The following is a 27,917-nucleotide window of genomic DNA, read 5'->3' as shown; positions in this document are numbered from 1 at the left end:
TCTGGGAATTCCTCTTCAGTTGAACTTTGTGGGTACACAGATTTTACTGGAGAGAAAAAATTATGCATGTCACCTTGGACAAACCTAAAATGCAGACACTTAGCCCCCGTGGGGGTTATGTAAGGATCAAATAAAAACATTCCAGTAAAAGGCTTGGCACAAGGTAAGAGCTTCATAAACATTCCCTCCCACTTGGGGGCGCACAGGGAATCACACAGAGCCATGTATCAGGCCCACCCCTCTAAATCTACTCTTAGGAACTTTTTGCTCTAATTCTCCCTCGAGTTTCTCTTATGCAAGCAACGGGACCTATGTTCTCAGAAGCAGTTACCGTGTCTAAAATTTCATTCCATTTTAAGGAATGGGCAAACATTCTCATCCTACGGGGGATGATGGGCGCACACCAAAGAAAATCTCAGCACTTGCTTTTCTCCGCTTGGGGTTCAACTAAAATAGTTTCTTCTGCCCAAGTGCCATGAATCTCTAGATCCTACCGACCTATCCCCATCGGGTTTTGCTCTGGGAGAAGGACAACCGCTCCACCCGCAGACCATGGCTTGACTCAGAGGAGGCTGAGGACGCAGCGCGGGCAGCGGGCAGACCAGGGAATGGGGCGTTACGAAAGCTTCGGGAACAGAAGGCCCCTCCTTGGAGGGAGGGACCGACGCCCGGGCCTCGTTCTTCAAAGTCGCAGCACTGAATCCCGCAACTCAGTTCTGTGCGAGTTCTCTGACTGAGGCCGGGGCTTCGGGTAGCTTCCAGCCCGATCCACTCTTCACGCACGTACCCCGCGTGCCCCGCACCCAGCCATGTCGTCCTGCAGCCGCGTGGCGCTGGTGACCGGGGCCAACAAGGGCATCGGCTTCGCCATCGCACGGGACCTGTGCCGGCAGTTCTCTGGGGACGTGGTGCTCACGGCGCGGGACCCGGAGAGGGGCCGGGCGGCATTGCAGCAGCTGCAGGCCGAGGGCCTGAGCCCCCGCTTCCACCAGCTGGACATCGACGACCTGCAGAGCATCCGCGCCCTGCGCGACTTCCTGCGCAAGGAGTACGGGGGGCTCAACGTGCTGGTCAACAACGCGGGCATCGCCTTTAAGTGTAGGTGCGGGAGTGGGAGTTCGCGGGGCGCCCCGAGGGTGTGGGGCAGCGAGCCGCAGGAGCCCCCACCCACCCACTTGAGTGATCAGGGAAGGCAGCGTGCGCCCCTCTGGTCTCCCGCGGCGGGTCCCCGCTTCCCGGAGTTGCGGGAGCGGTTCGCTCAGCACCAAGCGGGCCCGGGTGCTGGGCACCGCGTCCCCCGCCCGCCCGCCCGCCGTCCTGTGCGGGCCTGTGCACCGCCCAGGGCCCTCGCCGAACTGTCAGCTGCCACAGTTGGCAAGTAAACCGCCTCCTGGGAGGGGACCACGCCCTGCTTAGTTCAGCAGCTCTCTGTGTAATACAAGAAACATTTTCTCTGGAAGGGTCTCCGAGCTCGCTTTGGGCTTTCGTTTTCTTGAAAGGGCGCATTCACAGCCGCCAGGAGCCATCTGCCCCGGACAGGAAATGAATCTCGGAGATGATTAGCGCGCACTTGCACATTAGTGGACTAGAGGCTCTGTTTGCTGGAGAGCGTTGATAGGCTCTGGCATAAAGGAAGCGAGCCTGTTCCCTCCCCTGGAAAACTTGTGTTTGTTATCAAACACACTAGGGTGGTTTTAAGTAGCATCTTTGATACTTTGGGGGACAGGTAATCGAGGCGATTACTTACTCTATTACTCGATTAAGAAAGTTATTGAGCTGCCAAGTGCTGCGGGTAGAAAGAATGAACAGACCAACCTCACTTACAGCTTAGCGAAGAGAAACCTAGAGGCAGAACGGAGTAAAACAAACTGTTGCGAAGCATGAATCGTCATCCCCTTGGCCTTGGGTATTCCCATGGCTGTGTACCGGTACCTGCAACTCAGTCTTGGGGCTTTCTGGGAGCGACCTCTACAGCCAATAGCTGAGGGACTGGTGAATAAATACCCGACTTCCCAAACTGCACGTGGGGAACACTAACGTGTGTAGGAAGCCTTGCCCCTCAAAGTGTGGGCAGTGGACAGCAGCACCTGCAACCCTGGGCACTCGCTGCAATCACAGAACTTAAGGCTTTGCCCCACACCTGCTGAATCAGAATATGCATTTTAACAGAATCCCCAGGTGCCCCCTCTGCCGGTCTAAGTTTGAGAAGCAGTGGTCAAAGTCAGGCTCAGTGCAGACCAGTAGCTAGATGTAGGGTCCCCTGCGAACTCGTTACAAGTGCAAATGCTGGCTTCCACCCAGACCTTCTCCATCCAAACTGGGGTTGGGGCCCAGAAAGGTGTGTTTTAACAGGCCCTGCAGGTGATTCAGATGCAAGGTTGAAGTTTGAGAACTGCTGACCTAGTGGTTTAAAAATTGTTGTTATTAGTCTTTCCCCCTTTAATTAGAGATAAGATCCACTTGTCATGTGAATTTCAGGGGGGAAATGCCTGACTTGTCTCTGTTTCCTTCTCATTTTGAAAGTTGATGATCCAACGCCCTTTGACATTCAAGCTGAGATAACACTGAAGACAAACTTTTTTGCCACGAGAAATGTCTGCAACGAATTACTGCCGATAATAAAACCTCATGGTGAGTCCCATGTGTGGATTGTCAAGTTGCATCCCCCAGCAAGGAGTAAGCCATGGGGCTACACTTCCCAAAGGAATTACCCAAGGGTGCTATTTCTCCACAGGGGAAAGGTAGAAAATGACATTATTTTTTTGATAGTACTATATTTGGTTCTTCCCCCAAACATTTTAGCTTTAGTTTTAAAAGTAAATAAAAGTTATGGCAATGCTCTTGGGTCTCACATGTCATGAACTCAACCCTAGAATAATGTATTGCAAGTCTCAAAAGTCCTCTTGCCTTTTTGCATCCTCGGTGAGCCCTCCTCCAGCTCCCCATGGTGACAGGGCCATATCCAGCTCATCTGAGGGTATGGGGAGGGGTACTATCTGTCCTAGCATTATTATGACTTTCCCTGTATTCCTTTCTTCTTGTACCAAACTTTGTCTACCCGATTCAGAACACCCACAAGAAAATTTTCTTTATTAGGAAATATCTTGCCCACGCTCCAAAGCTTTCAATAAGTAACTTTAATTACTTTTTCCACAAATATTTACTGAGTGCCTGTCATAGCCCAGTCATTACTCTAGGTGCTAGGTATACTATAGGCCAGGATAGGCGTGCCCTTGGAGCACAGAGTCTAGTAGGGGAGACCATCATTAACAAAGAACCATGTTTCCATCACAGCTGTGCTGAAGGGGTGGGGCTTTGGCTCCCTGAGGATTTTCTTTTCCAAGAAGTCAACTGTGATTCTAAGAAAAAAACAACTCTGTGGTTCTTAGTCTAAATGTGCTTTTAGAAATTTAATGTTTTGAATAAAGATGATCTCTAGTGCACCAATTTGAAATCTAAAAAGTTGCCTGGTGAGAGCTGTACCTATACTGCATCCCACCACCAACTTGCCCAACTCCACTGTCCACCCTCCACAGGTTAATTCTCTTCATTGATTTCTTAGTGGGGTGGGGTCATGAAAAATCCATAGGTAGAGCTGCAGGTAGTGGCTGACGGAAGCCTTGTTCCAGGTTCATGGAATTGGTGAGGGCCGGGGCCAAGAGGATGGAATCTTAAATTCAAATCTAAGCAAATCTAAATACATATTTTTTGCTCCCTTTTTTTATACAAAAGGGACATTAAGAATAGTGTTTGCCACCGTGTTTTCTTCATTTACTCTATCTAGGGCTCTTTCCAGATCAAGACAAAGTTTTCTTACCCTTTTTTTTACTGCTGCATAGGATTTCATTGTAGGGGTGTCTCTTACATAGGATTTCATTGTAGGCAGTTGTGTCCCTATGGATTTTAGAGTCATAGAATTAGAAAGCTGCAAGGTACTGAAGAAACCTTATGTTCCTGCACCTTCACTTTCAGAGAAGGAAACTGAGGCCCAGAGAAGTGAACGGAGCCAGGTGGTAATGGAGCTGGAAACAGTATCCATGTTTCCCCGACCACACCCCTCAAAGCAGGATAATTAGTTCTAGTGAAGTAAGGATTGCAGCGCCAAGTGATTGCAAACCAAGCCATTTTGAAAGAGAAAAGGCGGCTCTAGGGAGGATGGGGCTCAGGGATCAATGCAGAACATGTGAATCACTGCCTTTAATTCATTCTGTAACAGTATTTCCCAAAGCAGAACCTCTGCTTGACAACGCATTGAGAGTATTTGTGACTTCAGTAAACCTCACGTTTACCTGGAGGGGAAAATGCTGAATATTGTTGTCTCTTGATTTGTAGGGAATTGTTTTCTCCTTGATTTAAAAGCCACTCTTTATTTAGGTTTATAATATCACTTTTTAAAAAGTTATTTCTTTAAAGCAAGTGGCAAGCCACTAGAGGGAGCAGCTTGCCCACTCTTTCTAAGAAGGGGTTTGTTTCTGGATCAGTGAGGCCACCTGGACCTCAGCAGAGAGGATGGAGGTGGTATGGGTACATCACTTCTCAGGCTGATTGGACCCACCTGGCTGTTGAGACTGTTACCCCTTGGCCTCTCCCAGAGGTGTGCCCTCAGATCAAAGAGGACACTTCTGCCCTGGCTGGTGTGGTTCAGTTGGTTGGAGTGTCATCCTGTGCACTGAAGCATCGTGGGTTCAATTCCCAGTCAGTTGAAATGTGTGCAGGAGGCAACCAATCAATGTTTCTCTCTCAAATAGATCTTTTTCTCTCTCTCCCTCTCCCTTCTTCTCTCTCTAGAATCAATGAAAAAAATATATATCCTCAGGTGAGAATTAAAAAAGGACATTTCTGCCCTGGCCGGTTTGGCTCAGCGGTTAGAGTGTCGGCCTGCGGTCCAGGGAGACCCGGGTTCAGTTCCCACTAAGGGCACGTACCTCGGTTGCAGTTTGTCCCCGGCCCTGGTTGGTCGTATGGGGGGCAGCCACTCGATGTATCCCTTTCATGCCAATGTTTCTCTCTCTCTCTTTCTCTCTCTCCCTCCCACTCTATCTGAACGAAAAGTGGAAAAGTGTCCTTGAGTAAGGATAAAAAAATAAAAAAAGGACATTTCTTCCTCTTAAAAGTTTTTTTATTTCCATCAGAAGCATAGGGTAGCTCCTGTAATTTGTTTTTCTTTTCTATCTTCCTTTCCCTTTTAAATTTAATTCCCTGTAGCAGCCAAGTGACCGGGAACAATACAGTTTAGAAAGTAATGAAGAACACAACATCTCCGATGTAGTACTCCTGGCCAAAATATTGAAGTGGATCTATCTAATCATGGGAAAATCAGGCCAATCCAAATCGGGGGAAATACTGCAAAATAATGGCCTAGAGTCTTCAAAAAGTTCAACTTCTCTAGATTAAAGTGGACTAAAGAGATAAGACAATTAAATACAATCCATGATCTCACATTGGACCCTGGATGAAAAAAAATAAAACTTATAAGATTACTGAGACAAATGGGGATATTTGAATTGGACTAGCCTTTGGATCAGTGAGTTTCAACCTTTTTCATCTCATGGCACAAATAAACTAAAATTCTGCAGCACACCAATATATATATTTTTTTGCTGATCTGACAAAAATTTAATTGATTTACAAAAAAATAATAATAATAGCAATTACCTACCTGTTTTGCTCCAAAGTTACTTTTTTAAAAAATCAGGCACCTATGCTTGTACATAAGATTTCTAGTACCAAGAATTAACCAATCAAATGCAACTTTATTGTGCAATGTGACCATTAAGATACAACTCTATTATATGACCTATATATTGATGGTTCAAGACAAGGCATTCACACCGGACAGCTATTGTTGTATTGGCTGTTGTCATTTTTTTGTTTGATAATGTAAGGGAAAACAGGTCAGTGCCCCTGACTAGTCAGGTATCGCATGTTTTAAAAATTCTTAGGGCATGCCTTGGCCAGTTTGGCTCAGCGGTTGGATCGTCGGCCTGCGGTCCAGAGAAACCCGGGTTTGGTTCCCGCTAAGGGCACGTACCTCGGTTGCAGTTTGTCCCCGGCCCTGGTTTGTCGTACGGGTGGCAGCCACTCGATGTGTCCCTTTCACGTCGATGTTTCTCTCTCTCTCCCTCCCACCCCATCTGAGCAAAGAATGGAAAAATGTCCTCAGGTGAGGATAAAAAAAAAAAATTTGTAGGGCACACAGGTTGAAAATCACTGCTTTAGATAATAGCATTGTAACATGATAATGTCTTGAGTGTGGCAAAATGTTAATTGGTAAACTTAGGTGAAGGGTTTATAGGTATTTATTGACTTATTCTTACAACTTCTCTATAGTTTTCAAATAAAAGTTAAAACTGGGAAGAAAATGTGTGTGTGTGTGTGTGTGTGTGTGTGTGTGTGTATTACCAGAGAGAAGTAATGAAAAAAGGAAAGGAAGAATATACTGAAGATTCTTAGATACCTGGAGATTAGTGGGTGCTCTTGTTCAGGGTCAGAGTAAATGTACCTCCGTACAGGGTTTGTACCTGTGGTGAATGCCACTCAGAAAAGGAAATAAAATCCAGTTACACTATTGGATGCAAAGAATGTGAATTCAGAATAAACACATAAGAAAAGAATTCCCCCAAATTGGCGGTTGTCTTTTTAAATCCTCACCCAAGGATATTTTTCCATTGTTTTTGTTGTTGTTGTTGTTGTTGTTGTTGTTGTTGTTGTTTAGATAGAGTGGGAGGGAGGGAGGGTGGGAGAGAGAGAGAAACATCAATGTGAGAGAGACACATCGATTGGTTGCCTCCCAAACAAACCTGACCAGGGCCAGAGATCAAATCCTAAACTGAGGTACATGCCCTTGATTGGGAATCAAACCCCAGACTCTTTGGTCTGCTGGCTAATGCTTTAACCCCTGAGCCAAACTGGCGAGGGTCAAATAAAATAGGTGTTTATCAATATTGGATGAAATGTGTAAATTCACACGAGTACTGGTTCTTGGATTTCCACCAACACTTCAAATTAGTTTAGTTTTGGCCTGAATATTTGTGTTTACGGACAGAACTGTGTCTTTAGTAGCTGTAAATTATTGTTAAAACGAATATTAACTCATTAACTAATTACATTTAATTATTTATTAATGATCATTTAAAATGTAAGGAAAATCAAAACCAGGATGGAGAATCAACACACACCAAGTGTGAAAGTATTCATCATTGAAGAAGGGACAAAGGTCATCCCCAAGGCATGGCTTGACCCTAGGAAATTGTGCAGAGAGCTTAATCCTCAGAGTGAGGGCGCTGTCCCTAGGAAAGCAGGTTCAGAAGCACCTGGAGTGTGTGTGGGGAGGGTCAGAGTATTTTATAAACTACCTGGTGATTCTACTACAGATCTCACCTAATAGGGGGTCACTGCTCTGTAGCCCTTATTATGATGGAAGGGTGTTTTTCCCTTTAAGACAACTGGGGCCAAAAAAAAAAAAAGGTTAAACCCCAGTGGTGCCTTCTAGGGTCATGTTTTCTAATCAGCAATTAAACCGGCACCATGATTCAATCACAGTCCATCGTTGACATAGTCAGCCAACAACTATTTATGTGACACACTTTCATATTTTTTATTATTCTGTTTCAGGCAGAGTTGTGAATATCAGTAGTCTCCAGGGTTCCAAAGCTCTTGAAAACTGCAGTGAAAATCTGCAGGAGAAGTTTCGCTGTGAGACAATCACAGAGGAGGACCTGGTGGACCTCATGAAGAAGTTTGTGGAGGATACAAAAAATGAAGTGCATGAGAGGGAAGGCTGGCCCAACTCGGCTTACGGGGTGTCTAAGTTGGGGGTCACGGTCTTATCAAGAATCCTGGCCCGGCGTTTGGATGAGAAGAGGAAAGCTGACAGGATTCTGCTAAATGCGTGCTGCCCCGGGTGGGTGAAGACAGACATGGCTGGGGATTACGGCTCCAGGACTGTGGAGGAAGGGGCTGAGACCCCCGTCTACTTGGCCCTCCTGCCTCCAGATGCCACTGAGCCTCATGGCCAGCTAGTCCGTGACAAAGTGGTCCAAAACTGGTGAATTCCTTCTTTGGCGCTTAATGCTTAATAAATGTTTGTGGGATGAAGGAATGAATTCTGGTGTTGTAGTCTGATGTGTTTCTGTCCTTCAGGAAGGAGTGTCCCTTGGGATCTCCCCATGAAAACGTGCCTAGTTCTAGAATCGAGCTGAGTGACTTCGTTATACCCAGACTGCAGCCTGAGAGGAAGAACCCAGTCCTGTGGTTGTCAAATGTTAGTGGGCGTCAGAGTCACCTGGAGGGCATGTTAAAACATTGTCCAGAGCTGGGGCCCAGAAATGTGCATTTCTCACAAGTTCCCAGGGCCTGCTGGTGCTGAGATGGCACTTTGAGAACCACTGGTCTAGCACAAGGCCTCAGGAATATGGAGGGTTTTCCAGCTGCCCTCTGCTATTTCTAGGCTGTTGACTCTGAAGGGATGATGCTCTATCCTCTGTTTCTTAGCTCTACGCCCCTGCCTTGTATCCCATTGCTTTATTATATTTGAGTACATTTTAATTTGTTCTTATACTTATAAAGTAGTATATGTAGCTTGAAGGACCGGAGAAGAATGTCTTTTCTTCCTGAGGATGTGAGTTCTTCCATAATGGGTTTTTCTTTTAGGCTTTGCATTCTGTATTCTTCCCAGATAGTTTGCCACTTCCTTCACCTTGTTCACATGTCCAGACCATCTCTTTTCTCCAACATATGCAGATGTCTTTTCCTTAACCTGTTTGTTCCCTGCTCCCCTCTGGGCTACGGCCCACACGCCTCCTTGGGTCCGTTCTGTAGTCTCTCTGACAACAGGCAATTCCACATTCACTGCTTTCAAAAGGGATGGGTTTTGCAGCCAGCTTCCTGAGTTCTGGTTATACCCTTTAGAGACCAAAGAGAAGAAATACATTTGCGAAGAAAGTTTGCAAAGGAGTCAAGACCTCTGTCAGAATAACTAGCCGGACAACAACACAAATATAACAGGTGCGCAGTGGACAGCATACAAAGGAAAGAAAGCCACATTTACCGAGTTTATGATGGACTGTTCACAGTGGGGAGCAGCAACACTGCTACTTGGTTATGACCACGAAGGTCACATCTCCTGACAATAGCTTTGTAGGAAAAAGGGATAGGACTGTTTTCCATTTGGGAATCAGTAAAGTATGAAAAGGCTCAAGGTTTCATTTATTTGGGGGACCAGGACTACACAGCTGACCGTGTTATTTCTGGTCTATCCCAGGGTACAAGGTATTTCTTTTTCCTAACTCTCCAACTTACAATGGCAGCATGGCAAAATGCCAGTTTAGCTCTCTCAGTCCTCTCCTTACTTTTTCAAGAAGTCTGAGTCCCACCCAGCTTGCAGTTCACTCCCTTCAGCCATTTCTAAGTTGCCTGGGTAAATACAGCATGCTCTTATGTTCATCTCAGACCATAGCTCCTAAGACATTTTAATGACTTTGTATCTGGCTCTAAAAACATTTTAATGGTTTTCGATAAATTTCCTGAATCCCTTTTACATCCTGGTCTTCCTCCACATCGCACCTCGAGTCCTGCCAATGATGAGCAGTAGCACAGGGACTGAGGAGCACTTTCAGGTCGGCCTGACGGCATCACAGACAGGAAGTGTACAAGTTAACAAACAGGCCAATCCCTTTCATTTTCTCTCCCCTTTTTTTTTTGTCTCTAGTCAAATCACACCTTGACATTTCTGGATCAGCATGTAGTCCACTTAGAAGATTCTTGATTGTAAACTGCTGATCAGAATGGTGCTTCTCATTTTGAAGGTAAAGGTCACAGGGGGCCCTTATTGGATGGTCTGGCCAGCATCCTCTTCCTAAGAATTATCTCCTGCTCCCTACACTTTGCTTCTTCCCTAGGTTTACAGCTGCAGCAGCCACAGGTGACTCTGCCCTGCGAGCTTCAGTGACTACTGAGCTCTAGGACCAGCTGCAATGGAGCAGGAAAAGCTCAGAGCGTTCCCGTGAGCAGCCCTGCCCCACCCCATGTAGTCCAAGGAGCAGTGGCAGCCAGGCACTGCCAGAGAAGGAGGCAATGGCTCTCAAAAGAAGCAGTTACAGTGTGGCCCAAAAAGAGACAGGCTCCTCCCCACGATGACACCATGGCCTCAGACCATTTTGAGATTCCTAGTTCTAAGATATGCTCCAAGATCCTCTGTATTCTTAAAAGAAATTTCCCTTTTTCTTAAGTTAGTTGGAACTGGGTTCTTGTTCCTGCAACCAAAAGGAGTCTAATAAAAGTGCATGAAAATGCTTCATGGTATGCAGCAGTGAAAAAAAAAAATTAGGTTTGGAATCAGAAGAAAGAAAAAAATATCATGAATTGAGAACCCATGGCATGGTAAGACTTTCCTGCCATTATTTTACATAATTCTCACGACCGTCCTTTGAGGTAGGTATTAACGTCATTTTTCAAATGAGGAACTAAAGGCTTGAAGAGGTTTATTAACTTGCCAAGATCACATGTGATCTGAGGCCATGAGCTGGGACCGTTTTCAGGACTGTCTCAGTGAAGGGTTCCCTGGCTCTTCTTGGAACCTAGCACTTGTCACATCCAGTTTCACTGCCTACAGACAATGGGCAACTCCCTTTACGTAAAAATTAAGGGAAGTGATACATTGAATGTAAGTGATTTGTAAGCCATCTGGTTATTAGATCCCCAAATTAGCCTCTGTGTGAACTTTTATATAAAGTAGATAAATGAAACATGGCTTAAAAGTGGCATATTTTAGCCCTGGCCCAGCAATTAGAGCTTCAGCCTGTGGTCCAGAGAGACCTGGGTTTGGTTCCCGCTAAGGGCACGTACCTCGGTTGCAGTTTGTCCCTGACCCTGGTTGGGTTGTGGGGGTGGCAACCACTCGATGTGTCCCTTTCACATCGATGTTTCTCTCTCTCTCTTCCTCTCTCTCCCTCCCACTCTATTGGAAAAAAAAAAGAAAGAAAGAAAAGAAAGGGCTTTATTAAAACTTTAAAAAATAAACCTTTAAAAAAAAAAAAAGTGGCATATTTTAAATGGGTTGTCTCATAAGATGTGTTTTTTAGGCACCAGATGGAGCCAGTGATCCCATCCACATCAGCTTCTCTGTGACACACTTTTCTAGGTTGATGAGTGTGTGATAAACCCACACACAGAATCAGCCTGAGACCTGGCTTGGACTTCTCCCTCACCTACTGAAGTGCAACAAGGATGTGACAGATCAAGCAGCTGAACAGCGATGGAGTGTGGAGATGAAACTAGTGATGATGACCATCCTATCCTGACAAAGGTTTAGCTGTTCCTGCAGGTCAACCACAAGTGGGCGCAGCACCAAGTACAGAACTATGCAGGACTTCTATCTAGATGGGTGGAGTAGAAAACAGTTTATAGAAGAGACAGGCTTAAAAGGTCACCAATATCTGCACACAGAGACTCAGAATGTGTTTACCTGCCAATCTCTCTAATAGGTGGGCCAGCCTGAGCCAGAGAATGTCGTCATTTCTGATTTATAATGCCTTCTCTATGATCAGAAGAGGTAAGAATTAAAGTTCTGATTTAAATTAAATCTGAAATGCCGTGGCTAGTTTGAGTATTATTATGCAAAAAACTTGCTCTATTTACATGTCTTAAATAGATGAACATAGCTAAATAGACTTTTAAGTGTGACAAGACAACTTAACCCAAGAAGCAGATTTCTTGTGGGAATACACTTTCAAATCTTAATGCTGTACATTTACTGTCAACCCTGGTTATAAATGGAGTTATTATTTTAAGGGTTTAAAATACAGTGACTCTTGAACAACAAGGTAGTTAGGGGTGCTGACCTCCCACACAGTTGAAAATCCATGTATACCTACTACTTGAACTTGTCAGTTACTTTAAATTAACTTCCCACACACCATCTTGAAGATGGTGACATAAATACAAGGCATGTATATTATTTTTATAAACGTATTAGAACAAAGTTGTTCCTGGTGGTTTTGACACAGACCGGCAGTTCTTTCATCTCTTACTAGTTCAATGCAGTGTGGAAAGTGCCTAGGATTGGGAAAATATCACCGTTTGTCAACTATGTTTTTGTAAAAATAAAGTTTAGCATCTTTATTAGGAAATAAATTTTCATGAAATTATTTTTTTTCTTGCAAAATGCTCAACCCTTTAGTTTTCCTCTGCTTCTACATTAAGATCATTCCCCAAATTGACGGTTAGAGGATTTACATCAGTGGCACTTGGTATATGCCAAATGGAGATGGAGAGGTAGGCCAGAGATCCAGCATCCCAAACTATTAAAATATTCTTGGTGATTCTGGAGAGGTGATAGATCCCCTTGGGAATCGGAGACAAACTATATACCCTTTCTCCAGAAACATACATATGTATATTCAAAAGGTTCTGTACAATTTATAGTGTTCATGGTCCTCCAAGGTTCCACCCCCCCCCCAAAAAAAAACAACGCTTTCATGACTGCCTTGCTTTCAGAAGCCCCAGAACAGATCTGAAAATTCCTGAGGGACCTTAAGGGGTTAAATGGGTAGAGGCCTCTACAGAAATTACAACCTCAATCAACAGGTGGCATTGCTTTGGCTGGGTAGGAGCCCCAGCTGGTGCAACCAAGGTGCTCAGGTGAACTCGGCCTGACTCTCATCCTTCAAGGTGCCTCTCGCCCTGCAGCTGTCGGTCCAGTTTGGGTGGGTCTGAACTAGCCAGTTCCGAAGGCTCCTGAGAATGACAGGAAGAGCATTAATGCTCTTTAGAGGTAACGAGAGGCCCCCTTTCTGAGCCAGAGTGCACTTAACGAAGCTCATTTCAAGAATTAATTTCTTCACCTCCTCTGATGTCAAGGGGGGGAAAGGTGAGGCCTATGGGGAAGAGGCACCTTAACCAGAGTCCCAGAGCCCCCTGCGGCCTGCTTCCTCCCGAGGGTTTGGGTGAGCCAGGTGCCATGGGTCCCACTTCTCTTGAATCCTACGGTTCTCCGGTCTATTCTGTAACTCCAAAGCCCCTCCTCAGGCAGGCTGATCCAATGACCGATGTCCCTTTTCTTTGGGTGTGTCAAGGGAGCTCCAGGTGAGAGGCGGAGCCACCCTGCCCTCCTGTGTGAGGCCTTCGGGGGCAGTCCCCTGGCGAGGGTTCAAGCTAGTTGTCCCGCCGAGAGCGATGTCCACTGTGGGAGGGAGCCCGGCGCTCCGCGGTCTGAGCAATGGACCCGCCCACTGACGCTAAGAACCCGCCTCCCAGCCCCCTCTGCACGCCGAGGTACCGCCTCCTGATCAGTCCCTGGGTCAAGGGCCCGCCTCCCGACCCCGCCCCAAGCGTCGAGGATCCGCCCGCGGCCCTGCCCCACGCATCGAGGAACCTCCCTTGGCTCCGACCTCGTTCATCGAAGACCTCTTCCTTTAGCCCCGCCCAACGCACCGAGGACACGCCCTTGTCCCCGCCCCCGCAGCCGGGGGTCTGCCTACCTGCCCCGCCCCCTAGAGCCCGCCCTCGGCCCCGCCCCACGCACTGAGGTCCGCCTCTAGCTCCGTCCCCGCGCGCCGAGGGCCCGCCTCCGGGTTCCGCTCCACCCCCTGGAGCCGTGGCCGCACGGGCTCGGGCGCGGCGCTCCCTCCGCGGTCCCGGCTCCCGGCGGCGCTGCAGCAGTCGCCTGCTTTTCCTGCCCCAGCCCGGCCGGCTCCTCCGCGCCGCCCGTGTGCGAGTCCCCGAGAAAGGCGACCGCCGCTGTGGGTAAGTCGGGCCTGCGCCCTGGGCCGCCCTGTGAAGCCGGGGAGCCGGGGCGTCTCCCGCGGGCCCGCGAGTGGCGAAGCGGCGCGGGCGTCCTCCCCCGGCAGCGCAGGGTTAAGGCGGCGCCGCGGGGGTGGTTCTGGAGTGTAGGTGGTTCCCGGAGCGCGACCCGGGCCCGCACTGCTGCAGTGCGGGGCGGCTCCGGCAAGGCTGCGCGTGGGCGTGGGCTCCGGCCCGGGACCTCCGAGGGCAGCCCAGGATGCTGGGCAGGGTCACCTCTCTGTTCCCTCCGCTCCCGGAGGGGCGGGAAGTGTTGCTACGCCCTTGTTGGCTCAGCGCGGCCTCTGGTCCGGCAGGTGGAGGTCAGGTGGGTCACAGCCCATCAGCCCCTCACCTCGGCCTGCTGACGACAGAGAAAATGTACCTTTGTTTGCTGTGCCGTCCTAGTCGGGAAGGAGGGCTAGGGACCCAGACCTTTATAAAACGAGGGCTTTCCTGTTATGGGAAAAGACCCCAAAGTCTCCCAGACTATCCCCAGGAGAAGGGATCCGAGCCGCAGTGCGCGCACTCTGCTCGCCTGGCCCCTGCTTCTTGCAGGATTGCCGGCTGTCGCGGGCGTGGGTGGCCCTTCAGCAGCTCACGGTGCAGCTGCTTATGGAGACTGTACACGCAGGTGTTTCTTTAACCTGGGACAGCTGCCGTACACTTAGGAAAACCTTGGTAGGATTTTTTTGGTAAGGAGATGGAGCCCCCCCCCCCCCCATGTCTTCAAATTTTACACAATTTAATTACCACTTGAAAGACCAAATTTAAAAAAATGTGCCCCAGAGTTGACTAAACCAATTAACCAATTGCAGATGAGTGTTTCTGTGGCTTAAGAGTCATTATCTGTTGATAAGTGTTCTTGCTCATGGGAGGGTGGCTGTCATTTTTCACTGTTTTTATCTAACTCAGAAATGTTCCTTCATGTAAACATCTTTACAATGAACTTATTTTGGATCTGGCAGTTGATTTTTCACTTGAATTTTTTTAAAGAAATTAATGTATAAGGTGAGAGACTTTCTGACATTTTAGATTTTCAGGCAGATACATCTGGTCAGATATGCTTGTTTAAGTGACGACACTTGTTTAATTGCTAGTAGGCTGTTTTAATGAGCTATGGAGTCTTGCACAGAAAAGTTATTCAGGATAGATTGCACAATCATTATCAAAAGGGCTGACCTCTTCATTTTACCTGTAGCATAGTGTAGTGAAAGCTCTGTGGCTTTGTGCTTACCTGAGCTGGAATCCTGATTCTGCCTCTTGTTTGCTGTGTGACCTGGGCAATTTTCTGCAGGTCCTGATTCCTACTCTCCTCATCTGGAGGCTGATACCCATCTCACAGGACTCTTGCGTGTAGCATGAGGTAAATGCATGCATAAATGTTGGGTTTACCAAGCCCACCCAGAAGACTTCCTTAATAGCATAATTTCGAATGCCCTATATTTTGAAATGAAGGAGCTTACCTGAATGACTACTTCCAAACTTTTCAACTGTGCTGTCAGTAACACTGACTAGTACTTTTTTCATATAGCCAGCCATAACATTGAACTGCTCCAGTCACCTGCTCTTACCTGGTCAGCACCCTCGTTGCCATGAGCAGTGATGCCCCTTTGCCACCCACCTCCTAAATACACCTTATTGCTGACAAGGCTCTCTTCCTGCTAAGTAGCTGCCCATACCTGTGGACTTTGAGGGCCTCTCTGCTGGTAGTTGGGCTTCCTCTGTCCTTTCCTCTTGCCAGTGTCACTCTGTTACTTCTGCCTACCCCCTGTCACTGTGTGTGCCATGTTAAATTGAAATTATGTAGTTAGATATTTTCTCTTTTATTAGACTATGAACTGTGAGAGTGGAACCCAGTCTTTTTCATGTGTCTTTCCCCAGTTCCTAGATATTTAATGTAGTGGACAGACTAGCATGGAGATTGCAGTGGTTCAGAGATGCTGAATTTCAGACCTGTATATTTCCTGGAAAAAAAGTTATGGACTATTTGGATGTACTGACTTCTTACTTGGCAAAATAAACTACCACTGCTGGTTACCATCCTTAATATTTTCAAAGTGTGAAGGCTATTTCAGAAAAAATGGCAGGCCTTCCCGAGAATGAGTAGGCAGTCCTCATATGCATAGTTCAGTATATTTTTGCAGAGAGGCACAGCATGTGCAAAGGCTCTGTGGATAAGTTGGTTAGAATAAACAGAGTGCCTTGAAGAGAGAGGTAGGTGGAGCCTTGAAGGCCTTGGAGTGAGTGGGGGAGGGGCTTGGATTTATTGTAAGTTTAATGGGAATAGTTTAAACATGGTGGGGATGTGTTTTAATTCATATGAAGAGGATACTTGGAGCACAGTATGAAAGTACATTGAAGAGGGGCAAGCATGAAGGGGAAGAAAGCATTAGGAGGCCTCTGCAGGCTTGCAGGGGAAAGTTGCCTTGCACAGTGGTGCAATAAAGATGGAGAGAGAGTCCACAGGTGTTATGGGAGAAGAGCCAACTGGACTTGTTTTGAGTGTGGCAGGTGAAGAGAAGGAAGAGTCCAGAATGATGTCAAAGTTCCCATCAGTGGTGGAGCCACTTTCTGAGTCCTACACTTCTGAGGAAGGGTAGACTGGGGAGCTAGCTGAGCAGATAGAAACAAGAGTATAGGTTTTGTTTTGTTTTCTAAACAGCCTTGCTGAGATATAGTTTGCAGACCATAACATTCATTCGAGTATTCAATTCAGTGATTTTTAGTAAATTTGCAGAGTTGTGCAGCCATCATCATAATCCAATTTTAGCACATTTTCATTTCCCTAAAAAGATCCCTTGTGCCTATTTGCATTTACTCCGTTTCTACTCCCCACCCTCAGCAACCACTGATCTACTTGCCTACTCTATAGATTCAGCTATTCTGGGCATTTACTACAAATGGAATCATACGTGGCCTTTTGCGACTGGCTTTTTCCATTAAGTGTGTATTTTCCAGGTTCATCCTTCCTGCAGTCCCTACCAGTACTTTGTTCCTTCTCATTGCCGATTAGGATGTATGTTCCTTCACTGTGGCCAGTAAATGAATGTGGCTAGACCACATTTTGTTGAGGGACACTTGAGAGTCTAATTTGGGATGCACCAGTTTGAGACACCCATGCTACATCCAGGTGGAGGGGTCGAGTAGACATTTACATGACTCTGGACATCAGAGGGGGAGGTTTGGGTGGGTATTACAAATCCATGGGTCGTTGGCATGAGGATGGTATTTATGAGTTATAGGAATGGGGAGATCACTGAGGATAAAGAGAAAGAAAAAGGACCTAAGGCTTGGTGCCAGGAATGCCAATATTTCCATATTTTGTCAAGTATTTTTCAGAACTCTGATTTGTTTAAATAGACTGATGGGTTGACCTTCAGATTTTTTTTATAGGAAATATTTTTATTTCAAAACATGTATTGAAGGCATTCTAAAGCCATTACAGGATTCTGGACATGTAATCCTATAGAAGAGACAAATAAATACACACACCTGCCCCACCCTCTGGGTGCTAGACACTAGAGGGAGGGTGTCCTTTAGTACCTATCAGCCTCTGAAGTAATAAATATAGAATACTTCATAGATCAGCATTAAATACTACTACAGAATATTTTAATGAAGGAATAAAAACAAAATGACGTAAGCGTGCATGTTTACGTATAAGCATTACGACATATAAATGATGGGTGTTTTCACAAAGTCACGTCAGTGCAGCATTACCTGTTCTTTATTTCCTTTTGTCACATTGGGGATAAAAATAAAAGTAAGCAGTTGCTGTTGGAGTTAAGATTAGACCCTCTACATCTTGGACTTTACCATAGCTGCAAAATGATGGTTGTTGGGCCCTGGTGTAACCACCCTACATCCAGACTATATGCTCTGGCCTAAAGCTGTCAGGGCAGCACCTGGGGGGGCTGGTGGGTGATTGGAGCTTAGTAACGGAACAGGCTGTCAGATACTACACTCCTACATCCTCATGTTTTTAATTTTTTTTGTCCAATCCTCTATTCTAATCTAGTTGTAAAGGGTTGGACTGCCAAATAGGTTGTTTCCTTGGGTTTTATAAATGCCCTACTATGGGAGGGGCCATCTGCATTCAGAATTACCCATCGGCAACAATATGTAATTAGCTGATTTGTGTGTTTTGCTCCTAGAATTAATTTTCTCAATGAAGTAAAACCTTGGCATTTTTGCTTCTACCTGCTCTGTCTATTCTTCTCACTCAGAATCCAGGAGGGCCGGAACTGTTTATCTTTTATCTACCATCGTGCCTGGCCCAGAAGCCTTGCTAAATATTTGAATTGGATCGCCTGCACATTGAGTTTGTGTGTGGTAGTGTTTGTGGACAGACGCCTGTCCTCTGTAGCTCTAGGCTGGGAACAATTTGTGTCCTGGAGTAGCTGCCTCATCTGTTTATTTTTTATCCCCTTTTAGATACTTTGTCTGCTGCGAGAATGTAAGATGGATCCAGAAGAGCAGGAACTATTAAATGACTATCGATACAAAAGTTACTCTTCAGTGATCGAAAAGGCTTTAAGAAATTTTGAGTCCTCCAGTGAATGGGCGGATCTTATCTCTTCACTGGGCAAGCTCAACAAGGTATGTGGGCAGGGCATGTTTGAATTGCATGGTGGCAGGGACACAGCCTTCCTTTTACTTTTTTAATTGATTGTCTTATTATTACACTATTGTTAACCAATCTAAAGGATTGTCTTATTATTACACCACTGTTAACCAGTCAGTCTACATACTTCCTTCCAGCTTTCTTTCCTGAGCATAGAATTATAGTGTGGAGATAGTAGAATAGCTGAACAGTCCAGTCAGTTACTCAAAGATGAATTGTTCTGCCCTAGCTGGTGTAGCTCATTGGTTAGAGTATTGGCCTGTGGACCAGAGGGTCACGGTTTCATTTCCAGTCAAAGGCACGTACCTGGGTTGCAGGTTCGATCCCTGGCTCCAGTCAGGTCACATATGGGAGGCAACCAATTGATGTCTCTCTCTCACATCGATGTTTCTCTCTCTCCCCTTCTCCCCCTCCCTCCCACTTGCTATAAAAATCAATGGAAAAAAATATCCTTGGGTGAGGATTTAAAAAAAAGATGAATTGTTCTTTATGTACTACTTAGGATTTATATGACTTTTTCTTTGGTTTACTTTTTTGACCATTTTCCTGCTGATTGGTAACTCCTGGGAGAATAAAGGGTGAAATAAATATTGAAATCTGCCCAGAAATTGTGGGTGTTTGGACAAGGAAAAGGGGTCAGATCTAGGAAGACCAAAACTGGTCACATGCAGGCTTGACCTTGTGTTCCATAGATGTGACCATTGTATTTTCCCATGCTGTCCAGAAGGAGGATGACACAGTAATGGCCAAGTACTCAGATGACCACTGTGACCATAGTTAGAAGATATCAGCTTGAAGAGGCTGCACTGGCTCTGTGGCTGTCGGGCCAGGACTCCTGGCTGGGAAACTTTGGAGCCCCAGTGCTATGTGGGAGTTGGGGGTACCCAACCCAACTCTGCAGCTCTCCAGTCCCCAGGTCACAGACATGGGGGACTCTACCAAACCTCACTAAAGGGAAAGAATTTCTCCATCTGCCCATTCAAGGAATAGGGTGGGGAGTGAAGAATGCCAGCGGGCTGACCGTGGTGCAATGCCTGGGCAGCAGTCCAGCCCGGGTGCACTTACGGGTGGCTGTCAGGCATGGCACAGATAGGCACTGATTATAGGCAGTGGCCGGGAAACTGTATGATGTCCTGCAAGGTATATTTACAACCTGTGGATGTCATGCTGGGTACTGGCTGGGATGGACATATGTCAGAAGAGAGCAAATAAGAGCCTGAGAGTTAGGTTTTAGGGCTCTAACTCAAGAATTCTCAAGCTGAGATAACACGCACCATCTTGTCTGAAGGTGCCTTCCTTTGTTAGGGGCAAGGGAGAAACGCTGGAGTAGGATTTTTAGGGGTACTCAGGTTCTTCCAAATGTTTTGCTGTTTTAGTTCTTGACTTTCCTGGAATTTAAAAATAGCATACGGTACTTATTTTGGGAGGGTGTGTGCATTATTTTTATGTTGAGATAAAATTTATAAAATTTACCATTTAACCATTTTAGAGTGTATCGTTAAGGGGATTTTAGTACATTCACAATGTTGTGAATGGCCACTACCTAGTTCTAGAACATTTTCACCATCTTGAAAGGAAATCCTTTCCACCCCTCCCCTGCCCCAGCTCCTGGCAACCACTGATATACTTTCTGTGTCTATGGACATTTCATAAAAATGGAATCATACATTAGGTAGCCTTTGTGTCTGGCTTCTTTCACTTAGCATGTTTTCAGGGTTCATCCATGTTGTAAGTTATATCAGTACTCTATTCCTTGTTATGGCTGAATAATATTCCATTGTAAGGGTAGACTGCATTTTGTTTACCCATTCATCCATTAATGACATTTGGGTTTCCACGTTTGGACTGTTTAGTACTGCTATGAACATTTATGTACAAGGTTTTGTTTGAACACCTGTCTTTACTTCTTTGGGGCATACATATACCTAGGAGTGGAATTCAAATGCACATTATCAAGTACAGTTGTGACCCTTCTTTATGGAGCTTTTAAAGCATTGGCCATTCCTTCCTTCATTCTTTCATTCATTCATTCAGTAGGTAGTACCTCATGCCAGTACTGTTCCAGCCATAAGGGTACAGCAGAGAACAAAGGGGAAGCTGGATGATAAAATATATGGGATCTTAGATAGATGAATATTGTGGGAACAGTAAAGAAGGGAGGGAGGGGACAGTAAGTGTTGGGGGGAATGGCATGGTATTAAATGGACTCATCAAGGAAGACCTTGCTGAGAAGGTGCCATTTGACCAAGTTGAGAGGCTGTGGTGTGTCTGAGGCCAGTGGGATCACAAAGCAGGAAAGGGATGGGGAGAGCGTAGGAGATGCGGCCACAGAGGCAAGAGGTAGGGAGGGTTCCTGATCTTGTAGGTCTGTTAAAACTGGAATCTGCCCTGGCCGGTTTGGTTCAGCGGTTAGAGCGTCGGCCTGCGGTCCTGAGAGACCCGGGTTCAGTTCCCGCTAAGGGCACGTACCTCGGCTGCAGTTTGTCCCCGGCCCTGGTCATTTGTGCGGGTGGCAGCCACTCGATGTGTTCCTTTCACATCGATGTTTCTCTCTCTCTCTTCCTCTCTCTCCCTCCCACTCTACCTGAACAAAAAATGGAAAAATGTCCTTGGGTGAGGATAAAAAATAAAAATAAAAACAAAACTGGAATCTGACAGTGGCCACCGAGTCAGCAGGGAGCCCTTGAGGAGCTGAGCAGAGAGGAATGGCTGGGCTTCCCTTCTAGTATGCGAGAACCATTTCCACTGCGGTAGAAAATGGGAGGGGTAAAGGAGGCAGAAACAGGGACACCATTCAGGAGCTGTTGCTGTATTGTGGTGGTGTCATGGGGCAGTGTTTGGATTCTGGATATACTTCAAAGGTATAGCTAACAGGATTTGCTTGTGGATCGGATGTGGGATATGAGAATAAGAGGAGTCAAGTGCGACTCCCAGGTTTTCTTTCAGGTTTTCAGCTTGAGAAGATGCAAGGATGTGATAGGGAGACCGGGGAGGAGCTGGCTCCATGGGTGGGCAGGGAGACTGGGGTCACTTTGGGACGGGTTAGTGTGAGGCGTCTGGTAAGGGTTGCATAAGCAGTTGGATGAGTCGTATTGAATAAAAGTTTAGAAGCGCAACTTTTTGTTATAGTTGGTACCCAGTTCTATATAATCCCACTGTGTCCTCTTTGCTCTACCTTCCTGTTTTGCTGCTATGATTAGGCAATGAATGAGAGTAACCCACTTGAAAAATTTACAAGACATCAGTGGGATGAGGGTGACACTGCCCCTACCTTAGCCCTGTCTGTGACAGGTGACATTCATAGAGAGCATACTGTGTGCTAAGGACCTGACATGCATTACTGTGTAATACTCACAGCCTATCTTGAGATTGGTCTCAGACTAAGCAACTGGCGCCAGGCCATAGCCAGCAAGAGGCAGAGGAAAGGCTCAAACCCTGGCTGCCTGGCTCCAAAGCCCAGCTCTTGAACTTTTTTCATGTCAGCGTCTGGGAGGCTCACAAGGGGCCAAGGTGCACCTCTTAACTGTAAGGGGCACTATCTTTAGTATTCAAATGAGGTAGCTGCAGTTATTAGCCCCCTTTTACTGATGAAGGTTAATTGTCCAATGTCATATGGCTATGGTTTTTATGAGTTGAATTGTATCCTCCAAAAAAAATTGAAGTCCTTCCTATTCCCCAGCACCTCAGAATGTGTCCTTATTTGGAGATTGGGTCTTTCCAGTTAAAATGAAGTCATTTAGGATGGGTCCTGGTCCAATATGATTGGTGCCCTAATAAGAAGGGGAAATTTGGACTCAGACATGCATATGGGGAAGACACCATGTGAAGATGACGGCAGAGATCAGGGTGATGCAATTACAAACCAAGGAACCGAAGATTGCCAGCTGACCACCAGAAACCAGAGGAGCCTCCTGGAGCAGATCCTCCTTCACAATCTGAGAAGGAACCAGCCTGCCCACACCATGACCTTGGACTTCTGGTCTCCAGACTGTGAGAGTCCCTTTCTGTTGTGCTTGATGTGTGGTGCTTTGTTACAGCAGGCCTACCAAACTGATGCGTGATAGAACCAAGATAGCAACACCTGGGTGCTGCGGAGGACAGCACTGAACACAGAGTTCCTGCTCTCAAGGAGCATAAGGCTTTGGTGGCAGGAGACAGGCAACAAAAAAAAATGTGATGTTGGGTGCTGACTGCTAAGAAGAAAAATAAACTAGGGAAGGAAGGTGGATAGGGTGCTGGTTTAGACAGAGATGGCTCTGTGATAACGTGACATTTGAGATTTGAGCGGAGGCCTGGATGCAGTGAGTGAGCTGGTGGGGAGACCATCTGGGGAATGGGCCTGTGTCCAGGCTACAGTAAGGGGAGGGTGTGGCTGGGCAGATCGGTGAGGGGAGATGAGGGAGGAGAGGTAGCCAGGGCAGATCATGAGTTTTGTTCTGGGAGGGAGAGAGGCATGGAGCTTCTAGGGAGGTTTCGAGCAAGGTGACTGCTGCCTTACCTCTTAGGAGAACCCCTCTGGCTGTTGCGTGGAGAGTGAACCCGAGCCTGGGAGCCTGCCCAGGTGGCAGCGGACAGCTTCAGCACCCAGAGGAGAGTTACTGGACATGGGGAATTTGAGAAGGCACCGGAGGGAGCAAGCCTCCGTTAGTGTTAGTGATTACCTCTGCATTCCAGGACACCTCGTGGGAGTTAGTGTGAATAAAGAATTTCGTTAAGGCTTTAGTGGTGGTTAGATTTCTTGGACTCATTCATGTACACAGAAATTCAGTGAGTAAATCAGTGATGAATCAGCAAATATTTTTATAATAAAAATAGATACTATTGTCTACAAGGTTAGGTCAAGATGCTTTCTAATCAGAGATGATTGAGGTTATCAAACATAAACTATGGACTCGACAGAAGGCTCACCTTGACAAATGAGAGCCCCAAAAGGTCTTGGTTTGTCAGACTATATACAGGTTCTAATTGCATCATTTAAAAAACTTGCTAAACCTTTCAGTGTCACTGCTAGTTTTTTTCTGTGTTAAAGAATAGTTCATCTTTTATAGTTTTTAGGCATATCCGTGTGAATAGGATATTTGCTTAATTGTGTATCTAAGACTTCAGACCATCACTTTGCACTTAGTATATTTAGATAAATTTTAATCAAGTGTATTTTGAGCCCTGATGAACCCAACCACTGTGTGCCAAACCCGGATTACAACTTTGATTATGGAAATGAAGGATAGTACAAATGAATAAACACTGTACGTTTAAAAACCTCATCACTAAAGCTTCTTTTTGTTGCTGCTGTGTTTCTCACCCGAGGATATTTTTCCATTGATTTTTAGAGAGAGTGGAAGTGAGGGAGGGAGAGGGGTAGAGAGAGAGAGAGAAAGAGAAACATTGATGTGAGAGAGAGACATTGGTTGGTTGCCTCCCACATGACCCCATCTGAGGTCGGGGATGGAACCTGCAACTGAGGTACGTGCCCTTGATCAGAATTGAACCCGCGACCCTTCATTCCTTAGGCCGAGGCTCTAACTGCTGAGCAAAACTGGCCAAGGCTAAAGCTTCTTTTTAAAAATGTCATAATGTTTCTGACCTGGCCAGTTGCTCAGTGGTTAGAGCCTGGACCCTCAGACCGAAGGATTCCAGGTTTTATTCTGGTCAAGGGCACACACCTGGGTTGCAGGTTCCACCCCCAGCCCTGTCGGGATCGTGCAGGAGGCAACCAGTTGATGTGTCTCTCTCACATTGACGTTTCTCTCTCCCTCCCTGCCACTCTCTCTAAAAATCAGTGGAAAAATATCCCCAGGTGAGGATTGACAACAACAAAATAATAATAATAAAAAATGTCATAATGTTCCTAAATGAACCCCATTTTTTGCTGCTTTTGTTTCATACTCTACTGATTCACAAAATGATCACAAAGCAGGTGACAAGCATCACACAGGAAATGGGAGGTCTTGGGTGTTGTCACATTTCAGCTTCTAAAGTCATCACTTAATTACAGACACCTTTTCAAAGCAGAGCCTCCTCATTGTGGCATTCAGACTGGCGGTGTGGCATCGTGGGCAGAGCGTGGGCGGGAGCGCAGAGACAGGCGAACTGTGCTGGCACTTTGCAGATCAGCTTCAAGACCTCTTGTACCTGAAAACTCGATGAGCCTGGACTGCACCCTGACGGTCACCCTCGCTCTGATCAGCTGCTCCCCTCTGTTCGTGTGTATCAGTCCTGATACAGCGCCTTTAGTTCGGGATCTGTGCGAGTTGGCACGGCTGCCTTAGCAGACAGAAATTAACTTGCTCACAGTTCTGGAGCTAGAAGTCCAAGATCAAGGTATTGGCAGATTTGGTTTCTACTGGGGCCTCTCTGCTTGGCTTGTAGATGGTGCCTCCTCACTGTGTCCTCGTGGTCTTCCCTTGGTGTGTGTCTGTACCCTTATCTGTCTTCCTAGAAGACACCAGTCATATTGGATGAGGGCCCACACTAATAATCTCATTTTATCTTAATCACACTCTATTTTTATTATTATTTTTTTTTATTCTCACCCAAGGACATTTTTCCATTTTTTGTTCAGATAGAGTGGGAGGGAGACAGAGGGGGGGAGAGAGAGAAACATTGACGGGAAAGGGACACATTGAGTGGCTGCCACCCGCACGACCCAACCAGGGCCGGGGACAAACTGCAACCGAGGTACGTGCCCTTAGCGGGAACCGAACCCGGGTCTCTCCGGACCACAGGCCGATGCTCTAACCACTGAGCAAAGCTGGCCAGGGCCTTAATCACTTTAAAAGCCATATCTCCAAATACAGTCTGAGGTGCCAGGGGTTCAGGTTTCAACATAGTAATTTGGGGGGACACAAATCATCTCCTCCGGACCGCAGGCCGACACTCTAACCGCTGAGCCAAACTGGCCAGGGCCAAATCATCTCATAGGGTCTGACAATGAAATGCAGATTATCACTCCACATATCAATTTTTGTAAAAGGCTCATTTCTGATGGAAGCCCAGATGGTTTTTCGTCAGTTCCTTATGGGAGAGTAGAGTGTTATTCAATCTTTTATGACTGGCCAGGGGCGCCATGGGGAACGTCACTTCTCACGTGTAGTGGTACCATATACCTGGAACTTCCTAGTTGCTTGGGGCTGCCTTCCCTATTGTCTTAGTCCATTCAGGGTTCTAATACCAAACGGCACAGACTAGGTGACTTAACAGAAATTAACTTGCTCACAGTTCTGGAGGCCAGAAGTCCAGGACGAAGGTGTCAACATATTCAGTGTCTGTGAGATCCTGCTTCCTGGTTCACAGTCTGTGTCCTCTCTCTGGGGTCTCTTATAAGGACACTCATCCTATTCATGGAGGCTCCACCCTCCTGACCTAATGATCTCCCACAGTTCCCATCTCCTCGTCCATCGCCCTGAGGGACCCGATACTCAGATGTAGCGCCAGGATTTGTGCCCATCTGCTGCACTGCACAGGCTCTGCACCTGCTTTTTTTTTTTTTTCCTCACCTGAGGACATTTTTGCATTCATCTTCAGATAGAGCGTGAGGCAGGGAGAAAGAGAGAGAGAGAGAGAAACATCGATGTGAGAGAGACACATCTACTGGTTGCCACCTGCACAATCCAACCAGAGCCGGGGACAAACTGCAACAGAGATGAGTGCCCTTAGCAGGAACCGAACCCGGGTCTCTCTGGTCCGCGGGCCGATGCTTCAACCGCTGAGCCAAACTGGCCAGGGCTGCACCCACTTCTTTGTGGGGCTTATCCCTCCAGGGTGGGATTTCCCATGTGTTTCTTTGTGGGGGTCTTTTCAGTCCTCCTCCCGCTGAGACGAAGTTTGAGTCACTGCTCCTGACCTTGCTGGACCAGACTGACGAGCAAGTGACCTAGAGTAGGGCCTGAGCTCCTCTTCGCCTGTGTGATGCCTGGTTCCATCTTGTCACCTCACGTTTAGGGCCACATCTGTTAGAGTACGATAGCTCGGTTTGGAGCAATTATTTTAGTCATTTCTTAGCAACTTTGTGCTGCTGACCTTGAGGTGGAAGTTGTCAGATAAGCGGGTTGTAGGGACATATTGGAACGACGTAGGCCTTAATATCTTCTGAGAAGAGACCAATTTGAAAGGATGTTGTTGGCAATTATGGACCTTTTCACTTTGGAATAAAGTCCATCTGTACCTTTGCAGGAGTCAGTGGAGAGTACAAGGCCCATTTGTTTCCAGCAGTGTTCTGATTTTCTTGGCACCGGAATCTGGAATATGCACCTAACAGGATGTCAATGGAACTCTCCTTCCTAATGGGTGGCATCCTAGCCACTGTTCTTTCCTTCTTTTGGTAGGTGACGTATGGGGCTCAGATGGCATTATTGCTTCACGCCCAATCCTAGAAGGAGCTGAGAATTGGCAAGAATCTTGCTGACTTAGGGTTGTAGAGGTGCCTGCCTGTGAGCTGCCCAGGCACTGAGGCTGACATGTCCTTCTGGAAAGAGCATTTCTCTGCTGAAAGGGGTTTGGTACACTATTAATAATTTATAGAGCCCTGGCTGGTTTGGCTCAGTAGTTAGAATATCGGCCTGCGGTCCAGAGAGACCCGGGTTTGGTTCCCGCTAAGGGCACGTACCTCGGTTGCAGTTTGTCCCTGGCTCTGGTTGGGTTGTGCAGGTGGCAGCCACTCGATGTGTCCCTTTCACATTAATGTTTCTCTCTCTCTCCCTCTCACTCTATCTGAACAAAATATGGAAAAATGTCCTCTGGTGAGGATTAAAAAAATAAATTTATAGCTAGGATAGTCCATTTATTTTGTGTGTGAGCAAAGGGATGGACATAGTCCAGATTTGGACAGATTAATTAATACTTCAGTAATCTAATGATAAAAACTTATCCAGCAGAACTAAGAGTGTGGATAAGGGAAGGGACTTTGTGGTCCACTTACATTTTATAAATTTTGTCAAGAAGGTTACAAAGCTAGAAACTTCACATTGGGCCATAGTAAGGAAGGTGCTGTGGACTGAATTGCGTGTCCCTCCTAAATTCCTATTTCGAAGCCCTAACCCCCAGTGCGACTAGGATCTTCAGGAGGTAACGTTAAATGAGGTCACAAGGGTGGGGCCCTAATCTGATAGGACTGTGGCCTTACATGAGGGAGAGACAAAGAGGTTAGTCACTCCTCCATGTGAGGACAGAGCGAGAGGACACCTGTCTACAAACCAGGAGGAGAGCTGAATCAGCCAACACCTTCATCTTGGACTTCCAGCCTCCAGAACTGTGAGAAATGAATATCTGTTTAAGCCCCAGACTGTGGTGCTTAGTTACTGTAGCCCAGATAGACTGCTACTAATGAGTTGACATTTAGCTGTTTTTTAAAAAGGATAATTGATTGATCATGAATACCAATATTCACGCTTGTATTTGAGCCAAATATAGAAGTTCCTATTTAATTAATTTTTCAACTGGTCTTATTCCCCCCCCCCCCCCACACACACACACACAGTTCTATGGACATATACTAAACTCCACTCATATTTAA

The 27,917-nt window shown here is 46.4% G+C and overlaps 2 protein-coding genes across 6 annotated transcripts in view; both read left to right on the top strand.

The window, feature by feature from the left end:
• Positions 1 to 696: 696 nt before the first annotated feature.
• Positions 697 to 8,101, top strand: CBR3 (carbonyl reductase 3). Its single transcript, XM_036243284.1, has 3 exons — positions 697 to 1,098; positions 2,524 to 2,631; positions 7,615 to 8,101. Exons 1-3 carry the CDS (start codon positions 810 to 812, stop codon positions 8,049 to 8,051), a joined length of 834 nt encoding a protein of 277 aa, XP_036099177.1. The 5' UTR covers positions 697 to 809; the 3' UTR covers positions 8,052 to 8,101.
• A 5,544-nt stretch (positions 8,102 to 13,645) lies between these two features.
• DOP1B (DOP1 leucine zipper like protein B) overlaps positions 13,646 to 27,917 on the top strand; it is a 101,362-nt gene continuing 87,090 nt past the window's right edge. For all 5 annotated transcript variants that reach the window (XR_004956722.1, XR_004956723.1, XM_036242377.1 and 2 more), the window contains exons 1-2: positions 13,646 to 13,743; positions 18,217 to 18,381. Coding sequence is in view for 3 of the 5 variants with exons in the window: in XM_036242377.1 (XP_036098270.1) it covers positions 18,244 to 18,381 (138 nt within the window). In the remaining 2 variants the exon portion in view is untranslated. The remainder of the gene's footprint in view (positions 13,744 to 18,216; positions 18,382 to 27,917) is intronic.

The sequence above is a fragment of the Molossus molossus genome, unplaced genomic scaffold (assembly GCF_014108415.1).
Source record: "Molossus molossus isolate mMolMol1 unplaced genomic scaffold, mMolMol1.p scaffold_m16_p_5, whole genome shotgun sequence".
NCBI lineage: Eukaryota > Metazoa > Chordata > Mammalia > Chiroptera > Molossidae > Molossus > Molossus molossus.
The sequence above is the reverse complement of the archived record's forward strand: the minus strand, read 5'-3'. Positions and strand labels throughout refer to the sequence as shown.